Source organism: Macaca fascicularis, chromosome 13 (genome assembly GCF_037993035.2).
Source record: "Macaca fascicularis isolate 582-1 chromosome 13, T2T-MFA8v1.1".
NCBI classification, from domain to species: Eukaryota; Metazoa; Chordata; class Mammalia; order Primates; family Cercopithecidae; genus Macaca; species Macaca fascicularis.
This window is the reverse complement of record NC_088387.1, coordinates 61,489,879-61,514,284: the sequence shown is the minus strand read 5'-3', so window position 1 is coordinate 61,514,284 and position 24,406 is coordinate 61,489,879. Positions and strand designations below refer to the sequence as shown.

General features: G+C 44.9%; 1 protein-coding gene across 23 annotated transcripts in view; it reads right to left on the bottom strand.

Moving 5' to 3' along the window:
• BCL11A (BCL11 transcription factor A) overlaps positions 1–24,406 on the bottom strand; it is a 100,612-nt gene that overhangs the window by 13,143 nt on the left and 63,063 nt on the right. For 15 of the 23 annotated variants that reach the window (XM_045369253.2, XM_074011711.1, XM_065527066.1 and 12 more), the window contains one exon: positions 2,515–2,616. The exons of the other annotated variants lie outside the window; for them this stretch is intronic. In XM_045369253.2, coding sequence (XP_045225188.1) covers positions 2,515–2,616 — 102 coding nt within the window. The remainder of the gene's footprint in view (positions 1–2,514; positions 2,617–24,406) is intronic. 23 annotated transcript variants of the gene reach the window in all.

Genomic DNA, 24,406 nt, shown 5'->3' with positions numbered 1-24,406 from the left:
GTGTGGCAAAATTAGGGCTACATTGATTTATTGATGTGTAAAATATAATAATATTCTTCATTTACTCTGATGAAAATCAACTTCTCAATTTGAGAGCCTCATTGGGCATTTACAGGGATTGTTTTGATTTAAAGCAATAAACTGACACCTGGCCCCTAAGCATAGGAACTTGAGGCACCAAAAGGGTTAAAATCAGCTATTAGCCCACCTACTGACTTTTATCTTATTTCATTTTACTTTATAGGAAGGAATGACCCCCATTTCTAGTATGTCACCAATGTGAAAAAGTCATGTGATCTAAGGCTCAAGATTCAGAAGAACAAGGAGGCCTGAGACTGGAGCCCTAGCTCTATTATTCACCAGCTTGTAACTCTGGGATAGTCATTTGATTTCTCTGAGTCTTAGAATTCCTATCTGTAAAATGAGCATAAAAACAGTACCTGTAAAGAATTGTTGGGAGGTTCAAATGACAGAAGTATATAAAAGCCCTCTGTAAACTATCAGGTCCAACATGAATGTGAATTTTCATTACTACCAGGGGTGATTAATTACTGAGGGTAATGACTAACCACATTACACACCCCGCACGGCTTCCAGAGGAAGGTCCCAGTCCAGGCCTTAACCCAGGCCAAAAGGAGGCTGTAGTGAAAGAGCAGGGGTGACTGGCACACAGCAGGGCGGCCAAAGGGAAGTGCTATGAGCTCTAGAAGCCGGGGGCAGCAGGTTAATGCCGCCAAGTGGAATGGGCATCAGATTTGTTCTAGAGCTTTCTGGACCCCCACAACCCATTTCCACATACCTTGTTCTGGTCACTCCTAAACTGGTCCTGCCGGCAGGGGCACCAGTAAACTATGTACCCTCCCTTTGTGGGAAGGTGGGAGAGGACAGGAGTTCCCTATCAAGCTCAGACTTTCCTACCAGTCAAATCAAACTCCCAGCCCTCAGGAAGACCAGGCTGAAGACAGAGAACTATGTTTCCCTGGCCAGCAGCCCTTGGCCTCTCAACTCCACCCTCCTCTCAACTGCTCAACTGCCTTCTTTCCCTTCCCTCCAAAAGTGGCTCCGTTCCCACAGCCCCATGCAGGCCCCAGATGCCCCCAGCAACAGGAGAGCTCTCCCCACCCAGCCAGCATGCAGGGACTAGAAACCGTTGAGTCCAACCCCCTAAACCCTCTGCAATCTGTGACCTAACCCAGGCTTAGGCCCAGCTTGGGGAAGGGGGGCAGATGAGGTGCTTTTAACCCCTGAACCACCCAGCCCTCAGGACCTGAGGGCTTATGAAATTCACACAATAACTCTTTGTTACCTAGGATTACCTAGGAGTTAACAAAAATAAACAACTGGCTTTGACTCTGGTCTCAGGGTGCATGCCCTGCTCTTCAGATACCATTTACAAGGTGGATAAGTGTCATTTCCCTCCCGTCTAAAAACAGTCCCCCTTAGAGCCTTAACTCTGGCATCTTGCTCTTTGTTATTCTCTTTCCATGACCCTTTTCCTTTTCTTTTCTTTTCTTTCCACAGCAGGTTATTTTTCATTTACTTTCAAATAAAAATTAGAGGTCACACTTCTTTTCTTCTTGAACCTGCTTTTTTGTGTTTAGGGCGGAATCACTGCCCACCCCCCAACCCTTTAGCCATGCATGATTCATACCATGTCTTCCTACACAGAGAAGCAAACTGTATTACTTTCTAAAACAGTATCTTTCAGAAAACATTTGTATAAATGGACAAATTTAAGTTTCATAAAATGGTCCTTACTATAAAAGCTCGCTTGAACAAGTAAATGGTGGTGGTGGTGATGGTGGTGGTAGTGGTGGTGGTGGCGGTGGTGGTGGTGGTGATGGTGGTGATGGTACTGGTGGTGATGGTGATGGTGGTGGTGGTGGTGGTGGTGGTGGTGGTGATGGTGGTGATGGTGGTGGTAGTGGTGGTGGTGGTGATAGTAGAACCTTCACATTTTAACTAAAATGATGTGCATTTTCCTCTAAAACTAGGAGAAAAATAAGTCAAAATTATGTGTGATCATGTATATATAAAATATACTATGTACAAATATACATGTAAATACATAAGGAATATGTATTAGAATAACTCTGGAATAACCCTAAACTGACTGCTTTTGATTCTGGCCTTGGCTAAAGATGTGTGCATTGGACTATACCCGAAGTCCTAAATGAGGCCACAGGAGTGAATGTCCAGTAATAAAATGGGCTCCAAAGGCACAGGCATATTCAATCACTAGCCATGGAGCCAGACAAGACCCTGGGGAGAAGACCCACAGGGATGAGCTACTTTCAGCTCCCAGCCTCCAGTGAGGAAAGAAAAAGGGGAGGCAAGAAGTCCCTCTGGGGCTGAGTGGAGTGGGGAGCGTCTGCCAAGTGAGTAATGGAATAATACATATGACAATCTATTTTGGAAGTAACTCCGTTCAGTACTTAAAAAGTAAGGGCAATTTCCAGAAACTGTCATCTCTATACACATGGACATTTGTAGAAGAAATAAGGCTCAACTTACAAATACCCTGCGGGGCATATTCTGCACTCATCCCGGGCGTGGGGATTAGAGCTCCATGTGCAGAACGAGGGGAGGAGAGGCCCCTCCAGTGCAGAAGTTTATCTGTGAAAGAAACCCAAAATCAAGCACTACAGCTACAAACAACGTGCATCATAAACCACAGGATATCACATTTCAATTCCATTAAAACAGATTAACATCATTACAACAGCCTTGCAGATAGTTAACAGGCCCAAGGCCTGAAACAAAAGAAGAGTGGAGAGTTATTTCCCACAGTTTCTGTTTTGTTTTCAATTTCGGTCTTTTTGACAAAAGGGAAAGGGTTTGTTTTAGGAATGGGGAGAGGTGGTCTTTGGTTCATTTGCTTGTTTATTTGTTGTTTGATTATTGTTTTGTAGAAAGAGATGGGTAAACAGCAAGGGGAAAACTGGTAATATTGTGGGTAGCCTGGAAACATGGGGGTGGGCGTTATCTGCAAGGCTGGTTTACATGCATACATTAACTTTACTTTATAGACAAACCCAAGCAAAAAACAAAATGCTGATAGGAAATGAGTAGATTTGTGAACCGTTTTTTATGGGACAGAGTCCCATTCTGCTTTCTCTGTCCCTCTGCCCCCCTCTTCCCATGCTATATTTATGATAGAGCCTTCAGTGACAGGGGAACCTTGGGCATTTCTGGACTGACCTGGGCCATATGCTAGAGTCCTGTCAACGGGAAACCCTGTACAGATGTGGCTTCTCACAATACAAAGCAATGGAAGATAAAGATTAGACTTCTGGGGTCCAAATAACTTTGGCCATTACATGACAAGGAAAGAACCAGCATTCCAATAATACCAGCACCCAGAAACCCTGGCCCACCTTCACCATTTTATTGCATTTTGTTGCACTCTGGTGAAGACAAGTGACTTTTCACACTAATAAAATGAATCTGATAGTCAACAAAACATTTCTAGCACTGAGATTTTTTTGAGAAGAGGAAAATTTGGTTTGTGCAGTCTGGGGATTTTATGGTTTATGTGGTAAGTGCCTAGCTTTTCCAAGTCCTCCTCTAGCTAACTAACCATGTAGTTGTCCATCTTGAGACAGACTGGAGGATAGATGGTGCAGGAAACGCTCTGTGTGTTCTAGAGGTTTGGAGTTCGTGATGATTGGGGAGGGCAGGAGAGAAGAAAAACAGACTTTGATGGTGAATAAACAGTATGTTTTCCATTAGCTTAATATTAAGAGCACTTAGAAGTGTTGTTGTTGTACTCTAGGATAGCAGGTCTCAAGTGTAAAATACATCCTGTTCTCCTTATATAGAGCACACTGCCAAGCACAGCCAAGGCAGTTGGGACAAGATTTCCTTTCGTGAGGAGCCTGGTGGGTAACGATGGTGTGCTGCTGAGAAGGCTCTTACACAGACAGCATAGGTCTGCTGTTACCAGGCCTGCAGAGGGAGGCCCTGGTGGAAGCACCACCTAGCCTGAGACTGTCTACAGAGACATTTCATCCTCTCTGACCTAAAACAAAATAAACAATCGCAAAGTGAACCAACACAAGCAGGAAGACCGGACTTAACAAACAAGTATGTCTACATTTGACTGTTTATGTCAACTGAATTGAGAGTGTGGTGTAAAATTACTACAGATTTTGTCATGGCATTTTTCAATGAGAAATCTGAGAATCCATTTTTGCACTTGTTTTTGCCTCAGCCGTTCACTAAGTTTGCTGCCAAAACAGACATCCTTTTCTTAGGAAACACACGCAACCCGGGTATCTCTGTGATCCCAGCATAAAAGCAACAGGTACTTGGATCCTTGTATGGGGAGCATCTAATTTCAAATTCTCTGCCACTTACTCTGGGAAGAGACCCTGAAGTGCTTCAGCAGGCCTCCAGCAAGAAATGGGAGAACTGCTGACCTAATCCATGCTTAACCCCTCGCATGAATCTCTGGTTGGCAAACTCGTCTACAAACCCATTAGCCCTAAACAAGCTGACTGCAGGACCAGATCTCTATAGTGTCAGGCCATGTGGCACAGTGAGGTCTCATCTGAGTATCTGGCAGCATCATTTGTTTTTGTTTTTGTTTTCTAAGTTGTAGAAAACCTTAGCTATCATCAAGTCGGTCCCTTCATTTTACAGATGGGGAAACTGAGGCCATGAGAAATTAAGCGACTTGCCCATGGCTACACTGATGGTTAACCACAATGTGAAGATTAGAATTCATCTCCTGACTCCTGATCCAGTGATCTTTCCTGGGAATCTGTCTCTTCCCCTCTGCTCTTACTGCCGTGGTCTTCACTGCCCAATAAGAAGGTCCTGTTTCTGCTGATCCATTAGGCAGTACTTAACAGTCCTGGGGAGGGTCCAGCCCAGCAGTGTTACATGGGGCTTTCAAAAGGTGCCAATGAACTGACTTGGTCTCACAGTTGGAAAACAAGGCCTGCTCTGCTGCCTGGGCCTCCTGGCCTCACCTTTGCTGTGTTCACCCTCTACCTCTGCTTCCCCTGCAGAATTAGACAGCTGAAACCATTTCTATCAGCCTAAGAAGCTATTTACTTTAGAAAAAAGCACACTGTCTTTGTGAGACTAACCCTTGCATTTATCTTCCTCCAGGAAGAGGGTCAAAGCAAAGCCAATTGAGGACCCCAGCTGATTCTGCTGCTTCTTCCACTAAACACATCCATAATATTCTCTTTGGTAAGTAGAATCGACATTCCCACATGAACTGGAAATGCTAAATTGTTAATAGCCTCCCTAGGGCTTAACTTCTTGCTATGATGCCTTCAATTATTTCATCACGGCTTAGACAAAGTAAAGTATCACAATTAATGCTTCTGAGCGTCAAACTCAAGGAGCAGCTCTGCCTTCCCAGGCCAGGGGGCAGGATGGGGGAAGAGCTGCCCCTGGTTGAGGGCCTCTTCTTTTCCCACCTTCACTTTCATTCTGCCCAGCCAGAGATGGGCTCTGGTTGCTGGCCAGGAAGTGGGTGATCTAGTTATGTCCTCTTTATTTCTTTGTTGGTGCTCTTAGGCAAGTGATTCTCACAATGCAGACCCAAGCCCACCCCCGATCAGCATCACCTGGGAGTTTGTTGGAAATGCAAATTCTTGGGCACCACCTCAGACTTACTGAATCAGAAACTGAGGGCGGGGAAGCAGCAGTCTATGTTGAATAAATTCTCCAGGTGATTCTGATACACACTCAAGTTGAATCAGCACTGCTGTCATAGGGGAAGGGAAGTATGAACGCTGGAAGCTTTGAGATTCCCTGCGCAGAGACCCATGGGCCATGAGGCTGTTCTCCCTCCTGTCCAGGACCCCACCTCCTTTAGGACTGGAACAGTCAAAATCAAATTAAGCTTAGGGAATCCCTAAGGGTCCCTCCATTAGGAAATTCAGGTTCCACCCTCCGTCTGTCATTGATAAGGACAGAGAACAGGTCCAGGCTCTCCATCAGTTCCAGGGCCTTCTTAGCATGAGACAACACCCAAACCAGCTTGTGTCAGATTGTGTCCTCACTGCTTCCATAAAAGTCGACATGTCAGAGAACGCAGCTGTGGCAACCGCACGGACAGAGCAGGAACTGGACTCTTGTTTCCCTTTCTGGTCTTTCAGATGGGACACATTTCCCTTTTCTGACTCAATGTTTTTTCAAATGTCTTACACTTTTCTGGTGGAAGGTGTTTCAACCTGTTCTATTTCATAAAGATCTCTCTAGACCCAGCATTTCCACTTGGGGCCTCAGAAATGCCTTACACATTATTAGGTTGCAAAGTTTCCTTATGGCTGAATTAAAAAATAATGACTCTTATTTTTCAGGTCTCATTAAAAAATATGCAACAAACTGGGAATGGCTTTGATTTAATGTTATACATTTGGTCACTTTACATTTCTACATATATTGGATACCAACTTTTGACCCAGAGCTCTAAGCCCAGTGGGATGCTCCTGGAATTTAAGGTCATTAAATCAAGTTTTTTGGTTTCCTCAAGGACGTCTCAAAGATTCCTTGACTATTAACATGCTATTTGTTTCTGAAACTAATCACTGGGTGTGTAATACAGACACATTACTGTCTACTAATCAATAGGTAATACTGCAGATTTCCAAATGTGCCAAAACAGCTAAGCAAAAAAGCATCATTCCAACACATTTAATGACTGCTTTGGGAGCCCAATTTCAACAGGTACTAAAACCACAGGACTCTCCACAGGAGTATATAGATGTGTGCCATTCACTAAAAAGTATGTGTGTGTGCGTGTGCAAGCGTGTGTGTGTGTGAGCATGTGCATGCATAAGTCTGTATGTGTGTGTGCATGCACGTGCAAGTATGTTTGTGAGCATATGTGTGCATGTGTGAGTGTGTGCATGTATGCATATGTGTGTATATGAGTGCATGTGTGCGTATGTGTGTGAGCGTGTGCATGTGTGTATATACGTGTGAGCGTGTGCATGTGCGGGTGTGAGCGTGTGCATGTGCGTGCATGCACATGTGTGTGAGCGTGTCCATGCATGTGTGTATATGTGTGTGCCTGCATGTCTGTGTACGTGTGTGAATGTCTATATATTTCCTAAACATATGTTTTTAGATAATTTCCCTGTTTGTTTGTTTTTTTCCAGTAAGACAGGCACAAAAGCAGTAGAGCTGTCCCACATGGCATGGGCTATCTCATGATGCCGTGACCTCCCTTTCTTTCACCCTGGGACTTCAAAAAGAGAATGGATGACACTGTGTTGAGAAGGGATCTCTATATTGGTGACAGGCCAAAATACAGGACTCCCTACAGTCCTCTCCCGGTCCATAAACCTCAAGTCCCTCAGCCCTTCCATGTAGCGACCTTCTAGACTACACTTAAAATGCATCCTGAACATTTGTAAAGTACCCTGAAGGAACTATTCCAGTTCTGAATCCGATTACTAGGTTCAAGTCACACAAATAACAACAGTGCGGCTAGTCTAAGCTAGAGGCTTCTTTATCTAACTGCAAAGTAAATGTCCTTTCTATTCAGCCGCATCTAGCTCTTGACCCTATGTTTACCATAGATACCAGTTCTTCTTGCTTAGATTCTCTGACTTATCAGAGTATTATAGAGCAAACATTAGCTATGCCTGTGTCTTGAGTTGTGTCAATCTGTAATGAAAATGTGCCAGCTTTATCATCACTCACAGACTTCTTAATTAACCTTCTGATATTGTCAAAATCGCATTCTCTTTTGTTCTAGAAATGAGCATTTACATGAGCATTTTTTTCCTTCATTGCTTTTTTACTGGCTAAGGTTTTACCAAATCCTGATGTTCTTTAAAAAGTGTATTCTGCAAAAACAAAAGAAAGCAATAATTATAGACACTACAATATAGAATTTCTTCCTAGAAACTCGCTCATGGTCCTTAGATTCCTTGATACTTCACCAGTGACTTTAAATAACATCAATCACTCATTTTAAAACTCTTTTTTGATCAATGCTATCCTCTCAGAGCCTTGATTATTCAAACAACGGGTTACTAACTTCACCTTTTAAGAGTTCTCATCCTAGGCTTTTTCTCGATAAAGGGAGGAAGTAGAGATGACATTTTGCGTGACCCTTTATCTATAAAAATGCCAGCCACCAATCTGTCAGGCCTAAACAAAATTTTTCTGCAAGCTGTGTCTTTAACATAAGCAAAGCATATAATTCCAAAAAAAAAAAATCTTGCTTTTCTGAAGAGTAACTAAGCCAAAGACATTGTGTTCCATCTTTGTGTTGAAATGCAGATTTCCCACTAAAAGGCAAATCCTTCATTTCAAAAGGTTGAATAGGATGGTACTTAAAAAAAGAATTCCAGCTGGTTAAATTTAGGGTGTTAAAAAAAAAGTTCACTCCAATAATATTCTTTGGCTCTGGGCCCAAAGTATTTTCACTTGATCATGAATTAGATAAATTTTTATTATACTTTAAGCTTTTGCCTTAGAATGGTGGAACTTATCTAGGAGACTGAGAGGGCAGCTGCATATAAAAGACAAATTGTCTTAGGACAATTTTTTTTGTTTGTTTAATCACATACCTCACTATGCAAAATGTGTGTCCCCCAGGATAAATTCCATTCATTCATTCTCTCATGCATTCATTCAACCTCTCATGCATTCATTCAACAAATATTTACTGAGTGCCTACAATGCCCAAAGCAATGGGCTAGCCACTGTGGGCAGTACAAAGAAAACACAGACACAGATTTCTCCCACAGCAGGCTTCATTTAGTAGAAAAGGTAAAGCCTGCACAGAAATTGCTCTACCCCAATGCAGAAAGTGTGTCATGAGAGAGGTACAGATGAGCTGCTATGGAAATTCAAAGGAAGATAAATTACTTCCATTTGGAAGGGAGGGAGAGAGGCTTTGGGAAAGAGGAAAACTTATGAGTTAAACCCGGAGAGCCAAGAGAAAGGATTTCCTAGATAAAAAGAAAAAGCAGGTAAAGATGCTCAGAGAGAACCAAAGCCCAAGGTGGGCACAGAGTAAATGGGGCCCAATAGGTGGTTACATTCACATCAAAATATTGCACATTGATTCATCCAGTTGACAGCAGAGGATACGACCATCTAAATAAATCCTCTGAAGATTTCTGTGACATCTTCCGTTTTCACAAGTGCGTATTTTCCAATTTCACATTTTCTGAAAATAAGGGACACAGCCATGTGGACTCTTGTGAAACTCCATGAAGGTTCATCTGTTCTGTTTTTCCCCCACCTCAATTGTTTCTTCCCCCAATGAGTGTGGGTGGCCCGCTAAGGCAAAATTTACTATGTTTTATTCCTCTGAGTCAGACAAACAAGTGTTGATAGCCATGTTCTTCCTTGCAATACTGCCTCCCTGGCTTAAATAATCTATTTCAGATGTCTCATTGCCAGTTTAAGATGGGCTTGTACTTGCTGACACATTTTCAACAAATGACTGTGCAAGAAACATTGAGATTTTCCTACACTATTTTGTCTCTTCAATCATCAACTTGACCATCCCTCCAAATTTGCCCTCTTTCTTCTTTTCAAAGCCATGGTGAGGATAGAGGTGCCCTTACTCCTGCTCTGAATCCTCAGTTGAGGATGTCTGTGTGTAGTGGGGGCAGGGAGAGGGGTGTAGCCTTGCCTCCGTCCAAGGTATTTATCAGGTTACTTGGGAGCTACTTTCAGAGATGCCCTTGCTCCATGTATTCCCACTGCCACCACTCCCCAGTTTCTTTTCTTCCTTGAGGAAGCAGGGACTTGTTCCTCTGGAGAGACTGCTAGAGGGAAGTCAGGAACCTAAGTTCTGCAGCCCCAACTCTGCAACTCACCAGCTGTTTCGTGACCTTGAATAAATCCTTTCTTCTTTCTGGCCCTAAGTGTTTCCATCTTTAAAAGGAGAAGACTGGATTAGATGGGTGGCTTCTCTCTCCTGCCTCCCATGCCAGTCCAGGCCTCCTTCGGACCAGCCAAGAGACCTACGATAGGCCGTGCTAGAAGCTGGCCAGGATACACCTGTTCCCCTCACGACCTTGACCTGGATGAGGAGGGCCTTATGCGAGAGTTCGGGGCTGGGCTCGGTCCCCAGGCTAATCCTTAGGCTTAGAGAGTGAGCCTGATGGTGGATTTCAACCTCCTGGGACACAGTCTTGCAAAGTTCACCTGTCTGAGCTTCAAGGAGGAAACCTAGGTGTGTCCTGAGCCAATGAGACTGAAGGTCAGAGAACCAGGAAGAAACTTCCCCAAACCCAGGCTAAATGTCAAGGGAAAAGGTCTCAGTGGCTCATGCCAGAAGGCCAGTAGCAAAGCTCGGCCTCATGCCAGAGCCTGGCACCCACTGCTCACGAAGGCACACACAGGACTCTAAGAAAAGGGAGTCCTCTCCCTGGCGACCACAAACCAGGACAGCAAAGCCCAGCACCCTGTGGTCCTTGCCCTCCCCCCACACCCCATCAGCATGGAGTTCTTGGAAAGCCATGTGTAAAATGAATTTCTGTAAAATAAATCACATTTGCTAACCAACATAATTTCAGAGATGTTTCGTCACCCTTCCAGGCTCACTGAAAATTGGCAGGGCTTCTAACATTTTACCTTTTAAGTGTGTCTTCCTTCCCCCCAACCCCCAATATCCTTTCTGTCAAGTAGTTAATGATCTGTAAACAAACACTTTAAATTCAGTGGGGGAGCTCACTATTTAAAGAAACCCTGTGGTGAAACCTTTTGAAAAGTTAACAATCTTTCTGTAATGTGAAAAATCACTCTCTAATTTATCAGTTTCCATTAATGAGATTTTTGTGTGTATTCGGCCTTCTGAAAGTGGGGCTCAACTGCAATCGATGCCTTTGTAGTTAGAAGGGACGATAAAAGACGCTGCCCTGAACATATTTCTGTCACCCGAATTGTCCAGCTTCACACAAATGTATCACAAACACCCCAGTGCCTCCCTACCCCACTCGAGAAGTGAAGAAAAGGACGGAAAATCATCATTCGGACACCTGGAAAGCCTTGCAAACCACACTTGCGTTTCTCCCAGATTAAGTATTAGATACCTGAGGAAGGTGAAATACGCATTTTCAACTGAGCATTCAGGAAGAGGCATGGGGCTGTGAAGATGGATGCGATGAGAATGACCATTTGCAAACGTTTGATTCTGATAACACCTGCCAGGGCAGAGAAGGGCTTGTCTATCAAAGCCAGCAGAACACACGACTCCCAAATTACTCTGAAGAGGCCACCCCGAGCCTTTTTATCTGCGTCAACTCACAACAAATGTGCTTTATGCCTCTATATTATCATTTCACTCGGTCTTGAGAAAATACTAGAATAAGCTAAAGAAAACCAAACATGTTGCGGGGGGTGGGGGGGCGGCAAGGAAAGGGACAGCATTAGGAGAAATACCTAATGTAGATGATGGGTTGATGGGTGCAGCAAACCACCATGGCACATGTATACCTATGTAACAAACCTGCAGGTTCTGCACATGTATCCCAGAACTTAAAGTAAAATAAATAATAAATAAAGAAATAACCAAAAATGGTGTTTCCAAGAGACTCCTGATGTTTTGTTTGTGGGCACTGTGGAAACAGGGGCAGTGGTGCTGTGAGTGACAAGGGAGTGGGGAGCCATGGTCAGCTGGTGTGGGCAGCCCCAGCGACACTGCAGCCTGGCCAGCTGGAGGGCTTTCCTGACTTATCATCCAAGACTGGTCTGTGCACAGAGAAGGGGCCAGAAGGACGAGCAGCCCCAGGAAGGCTCCCTCAGGCCTCCCTCAAGGCCAATAAGCCCAGAGGACGGCAAGGCCTCCAAGTCCAGCCCTTCTTAAGGAAGCACATCTGTCCTAGCCTTTATGGAAAGCTTTTTTAAAAAATTGAGACTTGGTCTCACTCTGTTGCCCAGGCTGGAGTACAGTGGTGCAATCTTAGCTCACTGCAACCTCCGCCTCCCGGGTTTAAGCAATCCTCCTGCCTCAGCTCTCAAGTAGCTGGGACTACAGGCACGCGCCACCACCACACCTGGCTAATTTTTGTATTTTTTGTAGAGATGGGATCTCACCATGTTGCCCAGGCTGGGTGGAAAGCGTTATATTCTTTCCAAAGTACTCTCTCTTCACATCCTGCCCCCACAGTCGTCCTGTGGAATGAGGGAAGGTATTAGCCTAACCTCCCAGTGAGGAACTCGAAGATCTCAGAAGTGTCCTGCTGCGGGCAGGGAGGACAGGGCTGGGCTTCAGAACTCTGCCCACCTTCCGATGAACTCCCTCCCACCGCCACCTCAGGGCCGCGGCAGAAACGTGTCGTCTGGACACTGGTCTTACGGCCCCTTTCAGGCAATCTCCTCACTTGCCTTTCTGGCACTATTGAGTGAGTGGTGTGTGGACTTCAGGGGAAGTGTGGAAGGCACTTCACAGGCCTAATACTCTGTGACAGTCTTGGCTGAGAGATTCTGAGAACCAGAACTGGCCATTCTCCAGAATTAAAACGTATTATGTCCTATGGTTAACACAGAGCTGCTCGGAAATTATGAGAACTAATTTAAGGCTTCAAAGCTCTACCAAAAAAAAAAAAAATGGTCTAGCAGGTCAGGCTCTAACATTTCTTCAGGAACAAAACTAGGCTGCCCTCTCGCCTGAGGTGAGGCTGAATGAAGGAGAGCTCTGGTGCTGCGAGGCCAGGCCTCCTCCCATGACAGCAAGTCCTTCTTTCAGAAGCAGGCCTCTGCCCGGGGCACACGGCAGCTGCTTCTCTGCAGTGCCTCAGCACCTTCCCACCTCCCAGGCACACAGCAGCCCAGCTCCGGCCTCAGTCCTCATCTTTCTGGCAGAGTCCCACAGAACAAAACACAGGCCTTGGCTTTGTCGGGGTTTTTTTCCCCCTCCTCCCTGGCTTTTTACCCAATTTCCTAATCCTTCATTTATACCGCTGACCAATCTGGAAAGGGCTCCCTGAGCAAATCGGAGATGCCCACAGATACAACCTGCCATCACTGGAGAAGCCTCAGTCCAGCCACGGGGTGGGGCACTGCTGTCTGTTCTTGGGACTACTAATTCTGCTGATTCCATATGAGTAACATCCAATGTTCCCAGACACCTCCAAGCTCCTCCATCCAACAGCACAACATCCTCAACTCCTTTCTACCCACCTAGCAGGTCCACCTGGGGACTCAGCCCTATGGACACCTGGCCTCTGTGGGCACAGGGGCCACACACCACGGTGGGACCCGGGGATCATCTTTTGTTTTGAGTCTCTCTAAGACTGCTTGGAAAATGAGGTCTCTCAGGTCTAGCATTTCCATGCAGTCCCAACCATGAGGCTGACCAGAGGCCACCAATGTCAAGATCTCTCAGGTCTACTAGGAACACAAAAGAATAACTCTCCCTTAACAAGCCCCTCAGGCTGAAATCCTTTTGCTTCCAGGGCCTCAACCTTCGACTGCTAGGTAGAAAGCCCCCTCTGTCACCGGCCCACAGATCTCAGCCGCCATCGCACTCAAACCCTGTCAGGCGGTGGAGAGTGTGGACAGCAGGCTGACACAGTTTCAAAGAGGCCGACCAGGCAAGAACCGTCCTGTATTCCTGCCCCGGCTCTAATGCAATAAAATGTCTTTTATCAATGTAATTCAAGGCAAAGAGTCAAGGGTCTGTCACCATTTTAAAGAGGCTTATTACATGGCCACAAAAATTTGCCTCAGGCTCAAACCTGGCATGTAAGGTATCAGCGTGGGACAGGTTCTTTTGATTTGATTTTATTTTCTTACAAAATCTGAAAATGAAACGCTTCTGTCCCTCCCTTCCACCAACCGTTTTTTGATTTATGGGGAGGAGGAAAGAAATCTGAAGTTGACAGGTTGGGACAACTCCACTCAGCTTTCTCACTCAAAAGCTGCTTTTGTTAAATCATACTTTGCATTTATGGCCTGCGGCTCTTGGCTGACTCTGGCGGCTCCTCCAGTGTGGAGCAAGGCTGTGGACTTCCCCGAAGGAGGCCCCACTGAGATGACTGCCCCGCTCTGCACCAAGGACAGTGGGGGGAAGGTGGGGGCGGAGGGGCTGGAGGCCAGGGGGCTGGGGACATGAAAGCACTGGCTAGATAACACAAAGGCCTGCAAAGGCTACGTCTCTCTTCTGACCCTGGCTCTCCACTCCATTTCTCCTAGATCCAGGTCTCCCTGTAATCAGCAAGCATCTACCACTGGTTTGTCAACTAAAAGTCAAGGCTTCTAAGAACCAAGTCTCAGTGGTCTACCTCTGAGTACCATGCTGGGCAAAGAAGACCCCCTCAATAAATACTTAGGATTCAAGCACTGTGCAGTGAACTTTTCTTCCGGGAGAGCCATTCTAAATGACCTGGCTGGAAGGACCAGGCCATGGAGCCAGCAGTGACCTGGGGAAACCTTCCCTAATAAATGATTCACTAACCAAGGAGCCTCTGGGCCAGCCTTGACCCAGGAGAGGATTATAGCCCCTTCAAAGTGGCTGCTGGTCCATCGCTTCACTGTACTATTTTGGCAATCTGTAATAGTGTATTTGCTCAATGGTTGTTATGGACAATCGGGTTAATCATTCACTTTCCAAATGCTGTGTAATTACACAGTTAGAAGAGCTACAGTGGATGTCAAATTTCCTTAAGTCTTCTGATGAACTGGTCTCAATTACTAGTCTGGGTCCCTTTCTCCTTCCTCTCTCAATTTGCTGTAGCAATCCTCCACATTTTCCTCTATTCTCATCCCCTACCTGCACCCCCATCTCTGTCCCAAGAGAAAGAACAGTGTGAAGTACATCCGCTTGAATAATCCCTATTTTTGAACCCATAGTTCTAAATAGTTTTTGCTCCACTAAAAGGGCTTAAAAATAAGGCTAGGAAGACTGCCCTGGGAGGGGCATTACAGGCTGGCTGGAAGCCCCCAGCTGCCTCCCTGCCTCAGATGCAGGGAGAACACCTGCAGCCACCCACACCTTGTCACCCAAGTTGCACTAGATCCTGGTGCAGCCCAGTGGTGGCCACAGCTCAGGGAAGAAGGCAAAGCCCTGCTGTGCTCAAGGAGATTGAGGCTTCCCAGCCCAAAAACTGGGAAGGGCCCTGGAATGGGATATCCCTCCCCTCCCAGCACCCCATTCCCAAACCTAGCCACCCACCTCTGCTTGGGACACGCTGGAAGGCAAGAAGAGAGAAACAAGTAACACCTTGAAAACAAAAATGAAGCAGGGATCCTAGGAAAAGTAAAAACATTCAGAACCCAGGGCCTTCTCTGTGTCTCCCAAGAGCTACACCAGGCCCTTCACACCTCTGCTTTGCGGCTTTAACGCACTACACACCACCCACCACAAGCACATACACATGTTCTCAAGAGTCAGAGGGTCACCCAGGGCTAGAACTGAAGCCACCTAGGCCACAAGCTGGCAGGTGAAGCAGGACAGGGGTCAAGGTGACAGTGCTGTCCACGGTTGGCCCCTGGCTAAGAAAACTGCAGCAGAAACAGTGTTTCTTCTCCATTTCCATGGCTCGTGAATTTTTTTGTCTTTTTTTTTTTTTAATGCTCCACCCCCTACATCCTTCTTTTTTCCCACATGCTCCAGCACACACAACTCAGGGCTCCAGTGTTTTAAAGGCATTTTTTTTTCCACAGGTGAGATTAATTTTCTAACAGAACCCCAGTACATTTTATGTGATGGTGGGAGAGCCTTTTGACTATCACAGTGTCCTGGAATGAGCTCAGCATGCTCTCTGGGAAGTGAATTGGGAAAGTGAATGGGGAAAAGCCTCAACACAGACAGCCCCACAGAAAATTCTCCAGCTCAGGAAACCCACCTAGGTATAGAGACCTTCTCTGGAACCTCTGGTTTGTTCTAGTCCTGGTGTCAAAACAAGGCGGTTGGACTGATGCTTCCCAGTGGAGGGCTTGGTTGTCACTTTCGGACCTAACATCCAGTTCATCAAGGTCACTTCTGACTCCCAGGAAGAGAGGCAGACCTGTTAAGGGGCAGGGGTCGGGGAGGGTGGTTTGATCCACTTAGGACATTTTGGATATTTTGCATCTCTCATGATTCTATCTTGAGAGTTTAGTTTTGTTGGAGTTTAGTTTTTGGGTTGTTTGTTCGGGTTGTGGTTTCTCTTCCTCCATTAAAAAAAAATTGGAGCTGTATTTCTGTTTCCTGTTCACGGAGCGGACAGAAGGAGGGTGTGCAGTGGAGGAGGTGTGTGGGGAGGAGGCTGATACATGGAGCAGAGCCGAGAATATCCGGAACTGGAGAAAAGTGAGAAATGGAGCTTTTTTCTTGGCTTCCAAACAGTTGTAATTTCCACTGCCACTGCTTAGTTCCTGGGCACCAGGCATAGAGAGTGGGAAAGGGGCATGTGACAACTTTACCACAAATCAGGATTTGGCATTTAAATCCACAGGAAGCAAGAAGAATAGAGGGACTGCTTATTTATGGACTTGCAGATGAATGAGATAACCAAAATGCACTTCTCGTGTATGTGAAGGAGCAATTCCATTTTCAGACTTGGAAAGTTCTCCATAATTAAGTATCGCCCGACCCTGAAAGCACACTGCATCCCAAGGTTAAGATCAGCTTCCTGAAAACAGGGCAGAAGACTGCTTCGGTGGTAGCTCAAGAATTCTATTTTGAAGGACAGGTTAGTACCACACTACATTTAACTGGATTCAGTTCATGTGATTATACAGTGCCTTGCTTTCTGGAATATGTAATCATCTCTTTCTGATGACATTTTAAATATCCAGCTAGACAAATAATTGCAGCAATAATTGATAGCAGAGTCGAGCTGAAAGATCATTGATTGGCAGAGTCCCCACTGAAACAAATCTTTCTTTCAAACATTACAGAAATGATGATGCTTAAGTCTAACTTTTGCTGATAAATGCTCAAAATCTGATTTACTGATAAAGGCACTGCAAGAAAACCTGCGCTTCCGCCTGTGATTACTGTGCGAGATGTTTGAGAAGAATCAGGCAGTGTGATTTATATTATTTCCCATGAATAATTGCAAGGATAGTGTGGGTAGTTGGAGGAGAATCAACACAGGCGACAGAAGTGCTGCTCCTTAATGCTACACTTCCTGAACAATGCTAGCCAACAATCAGGGTTTACAGCCCTTTCCCCTCTAATATATAACCCATGGTAGAGAAATGGTCTTGACAAGGGGAACACCAGGAAAAGAAGACACACAAATAATCAGCTCCACTCAGGCCTTTGAAACGTGGTTTAAATCAATGCCTCAAACTGGGACTCAAACTCCCCTGCCCAGTGCAAAGAGTCCTGGCGAAGGTCAGGAGACTTGAGACCAGGCAAGTCCCAAATGATCTCAGGCAAGTCCCCAGGTATAGCTGTAGTCCCTTCAGCCCCGGTCTGTTTCTCTGTCCAAGGCAGAACCCAAATCAACTGCTATGTTATGTGTTTTGATTGTAACATTTAAGTTAGGGCACTCTGTTCAACAATTCAGACCCTGTGGAATGCTGCAATTGTCAGAAATAACTCAAGAGAGGATGCTCGTCTCCAGGAAACATCAAATGAATGAGCTGGCATATTAGCAGACGTGGATTACAGTAAGAAAAATCTAAAACAGAAGATGTATCTGGATGCTGCAGCAGGCAACAAAGAAAGAATTTGGGGACTGGGTCTAAGCGCTCGCCCAAAGCACTTGAAGGAGGATTTCTTTTTATTTTTCTTTCCTATTTTGTTCTTCTGGTTGTTCTTTCTTTCTTCCTTTCCTCTTTTTTCTTTCCTTCTTTTTCTTTCTTGGTTGTTTTTTTCTCCCTCTTTGAAATTGAACCATTATAAATATGAGTTGGTCTCATCGCTTCTGTTAAAAATCAGAAGCTTGTTAGATGTAATGATTATCTGCATTGTGACACTTACCGCGTATGAGGGGTCTTGTCGAACAGCTTTACTCTAATTTAGAGCTCCTCTGTTAATTAGAAAGCCCTCAGATTTTCTGCAAATGCAGGTCACTATCGACAGCTCATGCTTTTGATGCTTCGTCTGTGACAGTTGTCGGGTTGCCCTTCCAGGAGCTGGCAGGGTTGTCCAGACTCTGACAGTGTCAGAAAATGCAGTCACCACGGCCGCTTCACAGGAAGTTACACAGAAGGTCTGCACACATCAGTTTCCCTGCAGCCCAGAAGCCTGATGAAATCTGCACTCACATTCAGCTGAAAATAGCTCGAATTCCAACCCTCTCTCCCCCTGCCTCCTCTCTTCCCCTTTTCCTCCTTTCTACTTCCTTGCCTCTCTTTCTCCAACCTCTGTTTCCAGCATCTTCTTTCTCATCTTCCCTCTCTTTAGTCCCCAACAACTGGGGTCCTCTGCTGTCAAAAACAGCCACATTCACCAGAAAGGGAAGTAGGTTTTACAGATAAACCGGGTTGCTCCTCACTGAAACAGCAGTGATTGTGGAACAGAAACTCTCCCCTCCCTGCCTTTTAAATAATATTTCCTATTTTTTTGCACCGGTCAGCAGCCGCACCTGGTGAGGCTGAGGTCAAGGCCGTACTTCCAACATGGCTCACATGTTTTTTCTTAAGAGAAGGGGGACTTTGGAGGGGGGCGAAAAAAGAAGGAGAAAGAGAGGAAAGGTTAACCACTCAAGCAAAAATGCATATGGGCTGAGGTTTCCTGCCCTTATCACCATTCCAGTGTAAAACCTCAAATTATAGGAATTCTCACTTAGGAATACCTCATTATGGAATATATGTGCTGGGGGTCTGGGGAGACAGGAGAAGGGGTGTGTGTTCATGACTGTGTGTGTGTAAATTTGTGTGCTCCAAATTTTTCAAGTTCGAGCCAAAAAGAAATCCTCTGTGGCACTTGCTTAGGACTTTGAAAAAAAAAAAAAAAAAGAACAGTATTTAAATCAAAATAGGAAATATTGGTGAAACCCCGTCTCTACTAAAAAATACAAAAAAAAAACTAGCCGGGTGAGGTGGCGAGCACCTGTAGTCCCACCGCCACCAAGGCATAGCCCTGCAAGAAAAAGGCATCCCTTGCAGCCACAATTTCCCAAGCTGACCTTCTCACCAGGCCAATGCCCAATTCCCTAAACAGGCCCCTTCTTGCTTGAGGTTCCTGCAAACAAATGCAGCCGTCCAGAGGGTAATGGAAGTCTGGTCTTGGAGTTACTGGCTTACGAAATGCAATGGGATGAGGTGGGGTGAGAGGCCATAGCCCAGACTGAACGGCACCGTGACCAGGCAGGGTGGAGCAAAGCCACTCCAGCAAGAATGCCAAGGACAGCAGCAGTAGCAGCAGCAGCAGCAGCAGCCGCCACCACAGTAGGCTACTAGCCCCAGCAGGGCCCATGCTTCTACGGCCATGCTGCTGTCATCTTGGTTCTTGGCTAGCAGATGCCAGCCCCAGGAACGTCCTCCATGCCTTTAAGCTAACTGCAAAAACAGAATGGTGTGAGCCAGGGCAGACCCCATACTCTTTTAGATTCTACCTATAAGGGAAAAACAAGCCTAGACCTGGAAAATAATGTGTAAAGTGGCAAAAGCCAATCAACTCATTTAAAAAGAAAAACCCTCCATCCAACGTCACAAAGCTGCTGAATATTAGGTTCCTGGGAAGCTGTCCCAGCAACCTAGATATGAGAAACAACGCTTGCTATTCTGGGGTGAGAAGTGAAGTTGCCTTTCACTTGGGACTGTCAAACACAGTCTATAAATATCAGCAATGCCCCTTGTGAACTACGGGCTGAGCTCAACCCAGAGAAGGCAAGTGTTTCCCAAAGGTCACACAGCAATTCCAGGTCCCCTAGAAGTAGCCCTTCACCAGATGGATCCCATCACCAGATAGCTCTTGGAAATATACATTGCTGCATCTGATTCTCATTTTCAACAAGAAGGCTGAGGAATGAGATTGCACATTTTAGTTTCCTTCCCCAACTTTCTTTCTCCAACCTTCTGCTCTGGTTCTCCTCTCCCCCACCACACGTACGAAAAAATCTTTTTAGTATGTTTAGGGATCTATTTCCATATCTACCCAAAGTCTCCAAGCCCCTTGTTCTATCAGCAGGTCAAGAGTAGAGAACTGTGACAAGCTGTTCTCCATTCTGAAATGGATTTGACTGAACAGCTGCTGAAAGGCAAGACATCCTAGGGAGACTGGTACTGGGGATTTCAGGGTCCTTGTTCTGTGGGTGGACCATGGCTCCTTTCCAGAGAATGACTTGTGATTTGTTCTCTCTCCTACACATCAAAATGAGACACCAATCACAGCTTTACTGGCCCACCTTGCCCCACCTCCAATTTGGCAACTTTGCCTCCTTCTCACACAATGAGAAAGAACGGATAGCCAAATTCTAAGAGTTCACTTTCTGCACATATGTGTAGTTAAGTACTGAAGTGAGAAATTCAAGAAAACTATACTTAGGCACACACACACACATTCTGAGAGATAATTTCTAAAGACCTACCAATCTAAGATATTGAAAGAAAATGGCTACATCAGGCCCAGAAAAGCCTTGAAATTTTCCCTGTCCACAGATCACAGTCCTATGGTGGACATGAGATCTTCTGGCTTTGAGATAAATAATGCACAGAAATGAGCAGCATGATGGATTAGCTGGCAGATTATTATCAGACATGTGAACATGCTAACTCAACACCAGGATTGGGCCTGAAACTTCTCTCAAGAAGACCCTGATAGCATTAGATGGTTGACAGAGGTATTACAGTGTGACAGAGTCTGAGCCCACAGTCTGAGAATGACCACGTCCCTTCTCAGGGAGACGTTCCCACTCAACACCCTGGGAAGACTACTACGAATCACTCTGTCTCTCAAACCTGGCCACGGCTCAGCCCACGCCCTTTCATGTATTCACCCTTTCCCCTGCTAACAGAAATGGAATCAGAACAAATTAATATTTAATTTTAAGATTACTATTCTATCAGAATAAAAAAGAATCAGGAGATTCAAAGCGAAGGCAAATGCCCCTCCTTTAAGTCTAATGTTGCTATTCAGGCATTTAGGAGTGCTAGGCACAGTGAGTGTCCCTGCCTCCAACCTGTGATTTGCCACAAGGCAGGAGAGGGAAGGATAGTGCGACACCCCTAAGTGTGTGAAGTTCTAACCTTTTACCCACGTAATGATCTACTTAATGTAATATTTTGTCTTTAATCAATGAAAGAGTAAGATAATTTGATATCCTATAAAACTCCCTAACCTATATTTTGCAAGTCGATTAGCCAAGCTCTTCATGCTAATGTCAGCGGAGCCCATGTTACATCTCCAGTCAGGCTTTCGGGTGTCTGCACCCCACAATGCCACACACCGAGAGCGGAAGAAGAAAATTCAGCAGGGGGAGCGGTGTAGTGGGCAGTTAACGTTTTCGTCATCTGTATGGAAATTGGGAAATCGTCTTCTCAAATCGAGATTATCTTCCCTTGGGATCCTTCTGGAGGGCTATAAATAATAGAACATACTAATCAACATTAGATATTAAAAAATGAATACAGATTCAGATTAAGGGAAAACTAAATGACGCCTTTATAAAATCCAGAACAAAACAAAACAAAAAGCATGGAAAAGAAGGCTTAGCGGATCCCCCTTAAGTTAGCCCTATTCTCTGACAACCAAACCAGCCTTTAATGAGGGTGTTCAAAGTAACCATTTCCCACTCCCTTATTTATGAGCAGCAGCATGTAAAAAGCAAGAGGCTTAATTTTAATGCAGTAATTTTCCCATCAACCATTCTATCTAAGGAAGCTGCAGAAAGGTGAAAACTGGAAATTTATGAACCTTTAATGGGAAATCTGGATAAGAATTTGGTCTAAATATATGAAGAGGAACATGGACAGCTGGCACAAACACAAAATGCAAGTATTCCAACTCCAGCTCCCTGATAACATCTGCCACTAAAGGTTTACTGACTTGGTTTTCCCAACTCTAGAATGGAGCCCCCATCCAAACCTGGGGAAGCAATATATGAACAATTAGATATTAAATGCTTATAGATCCATCTCTGTGGTATTACTTTTGACCTGGGTTAAAAAAAGTAGTAACACTTATAATGTATTCTCATTTTGTAGAAACATTTAAATTATCCTGGAAGAGTTTGTCTTACGGGCGATTCAAAGAGTTTCTTCCTTTCCTTCTAGGAACATGAGGAGTGAATCTGACTATTTCATCAAAGCCTGTAAAAGATACCTGAGTCATGATTTTAACTGAACAATTTCTCCAAGAATTCAAACTATGAGAGGGGGAAGAAGACCATCTCTTTGGTGTAGTGGGAATCGCTATTGTGTCCTCCCCGGTTCCTCTCCTCTGTCCTTGGCAATCCAGTTACAATTTGACAGCATTTAAAGATGACAGTACTTGGGATAATAGGACAATGCCCTAACAGGATTACAGCAAATGTGAAAGAAAGGACACACGTAGGTACTGTCATTTAGGTAATGTCATCTATGATCAGTTTTGGTTTCATTTTTTGCTGACACAGAAGTCAGTACTATTTATACAATTCACTGGAAACCCTGTTATGGCTGTAAATAGTTTGCTTCCCCCAGTGAAAGAAAATACTTATTGTACTGCAGGGGAATTCAGTAAAACTTTCTAGTTTTGCTTAACATGAAAATAATAACAAAAAATTTCCAATCAATATCAATAGCCAAAGATCCAAAAACAGCCTAAAGCCACTGCTACCCAAAACAATTTTTTTGTTTGTTTGTTGTTTGTTTTTTGTTTTTTGTTTTTGAGACAGAGTTTTGCTCTTGTCACCTGGGCTGGAGTGCAATGGCACAATCTCGGCTCACTGCAACCTCCCCCTCCGGGGTTCAAGCGACTCTCCTGCCTCAGCCTCCTGAGTAGCTGGGATTACAAGCATGCGCCACCACACCCGGCTAATTTTTATATTTTTGGTAGAGACAAGGTTTCTCCATGTTGGTCAGGCTGGTCTCAAACTCCAGACCTTAGGCGATCCACCCACCTTGGCCTCCCAAAATGCTGGGATTACAGGCATAAACCACCACGCCCAGCCATACCCAAAACAAATTTATCTTCAAAGAAAAAAAAATGCTGTGTGTCCTAAATAATAGGTGGTCAAGAGGTTTCTAAAGGATATCTTAGACCCCAATTAAACTGTTGCTTTAGAGTTTGGGGAAAATAAAGTGGAAACACCTAACTAAATTCACACTGTGGGAGCCAGTCAACACTAGTCCACCTGCCAGTGGGGTCCTTGTCAGTCACACTATTTCTCATTCCATTTCTTTTACGTCATTTTGCCCACAACATATCCAAATTCATATAATAGAAGCATTTGGAACCCAGTGCTACTCTACTTCCTAACTAATTTCTGCCACTGGAAGTTTGTTCCTAAAGCCACCAAGTCTCCTAGAAGCCCTTATTTCTTGGCAGTGAACACACAGCTGCCCTGCCTGCCATTAAAATAGCTGCCTCATCATCCAGGATGACAAAGAGCCACACTGTGTGCCAAGTGATCAGCCACAAACAAAAGCTTGTTTGACCAGCACCTGTCTCAAAAGAAAATTCTGACTAGAAGAGGAAGCACCTGAAGGAGGCTGAAAAGAAAGTCTGATATTTGAAAATCTAACAGAGGCTCGTTCCCCTCTAGGACACTCTGGGTCACTAGTGTCTCTGCTTTCCTTGTTCCCTGGCTCATCTCCTGAGCCCCCAGGCCCTTCTCCTTTCCAACTGTCTATTTACCAACCACTTTTATCAGGCCCCCTCTCACCCCATCCAAAAATGTTTACTCAAATTCAGGCTAGCTTAATAACCCCCAAAGCAGAAGGACACTATTAAAGAGAGATCACAGGGATACGAATTTTGATGCCTGCCTTGTTTTGTCACATACCATCTAAATGATACATGCTATCATGAAACACCATCCATGCCCTGAGCATCCCAACATGGATGGACTGGAGGAGAGGGACAAGGGACCAATACAGACCCTGATGGGCCCTTGATTCTGAACTTCATTCCTGCTCACTCCCCATCTGCAACGGGGGCAAAAGCAAAAGGAAAGTTTTCCAAGATTTAAACAGTCCTCTATATTAGTAACAGACCCATGTGCTAGGCTCCTACAATATCTGGTTCCATTCTGCTTGTGAAAGGAAACCCTACAGTCAACCAACTCCATCCTCTAGAACATATAAGTCAACAGGAGAGAACAAGGCATGAAGGGTATTTCAGAGAATTTCAACAACCCATCCACCCACTTTGCAGAGTCCTCAGTTAACATCCCCTAGCATGCTGCCTTTGTCTTCTGATCAGAGTATTTCAGCAGCCCTCTCTGATCTATAGGATGTGGTCCAACTCCTTAAGCCATCATTCCAGAGCTCCACAATCCAACTCCAATTTTCTATTCCAGTCTTAGTTCCCTATACCCATCAATAAAAATATTCCGCCCAAGTAAAAATCCCTTCCGTTCTCATTTCCTTCCTGGCTTTTCTTCTTGTT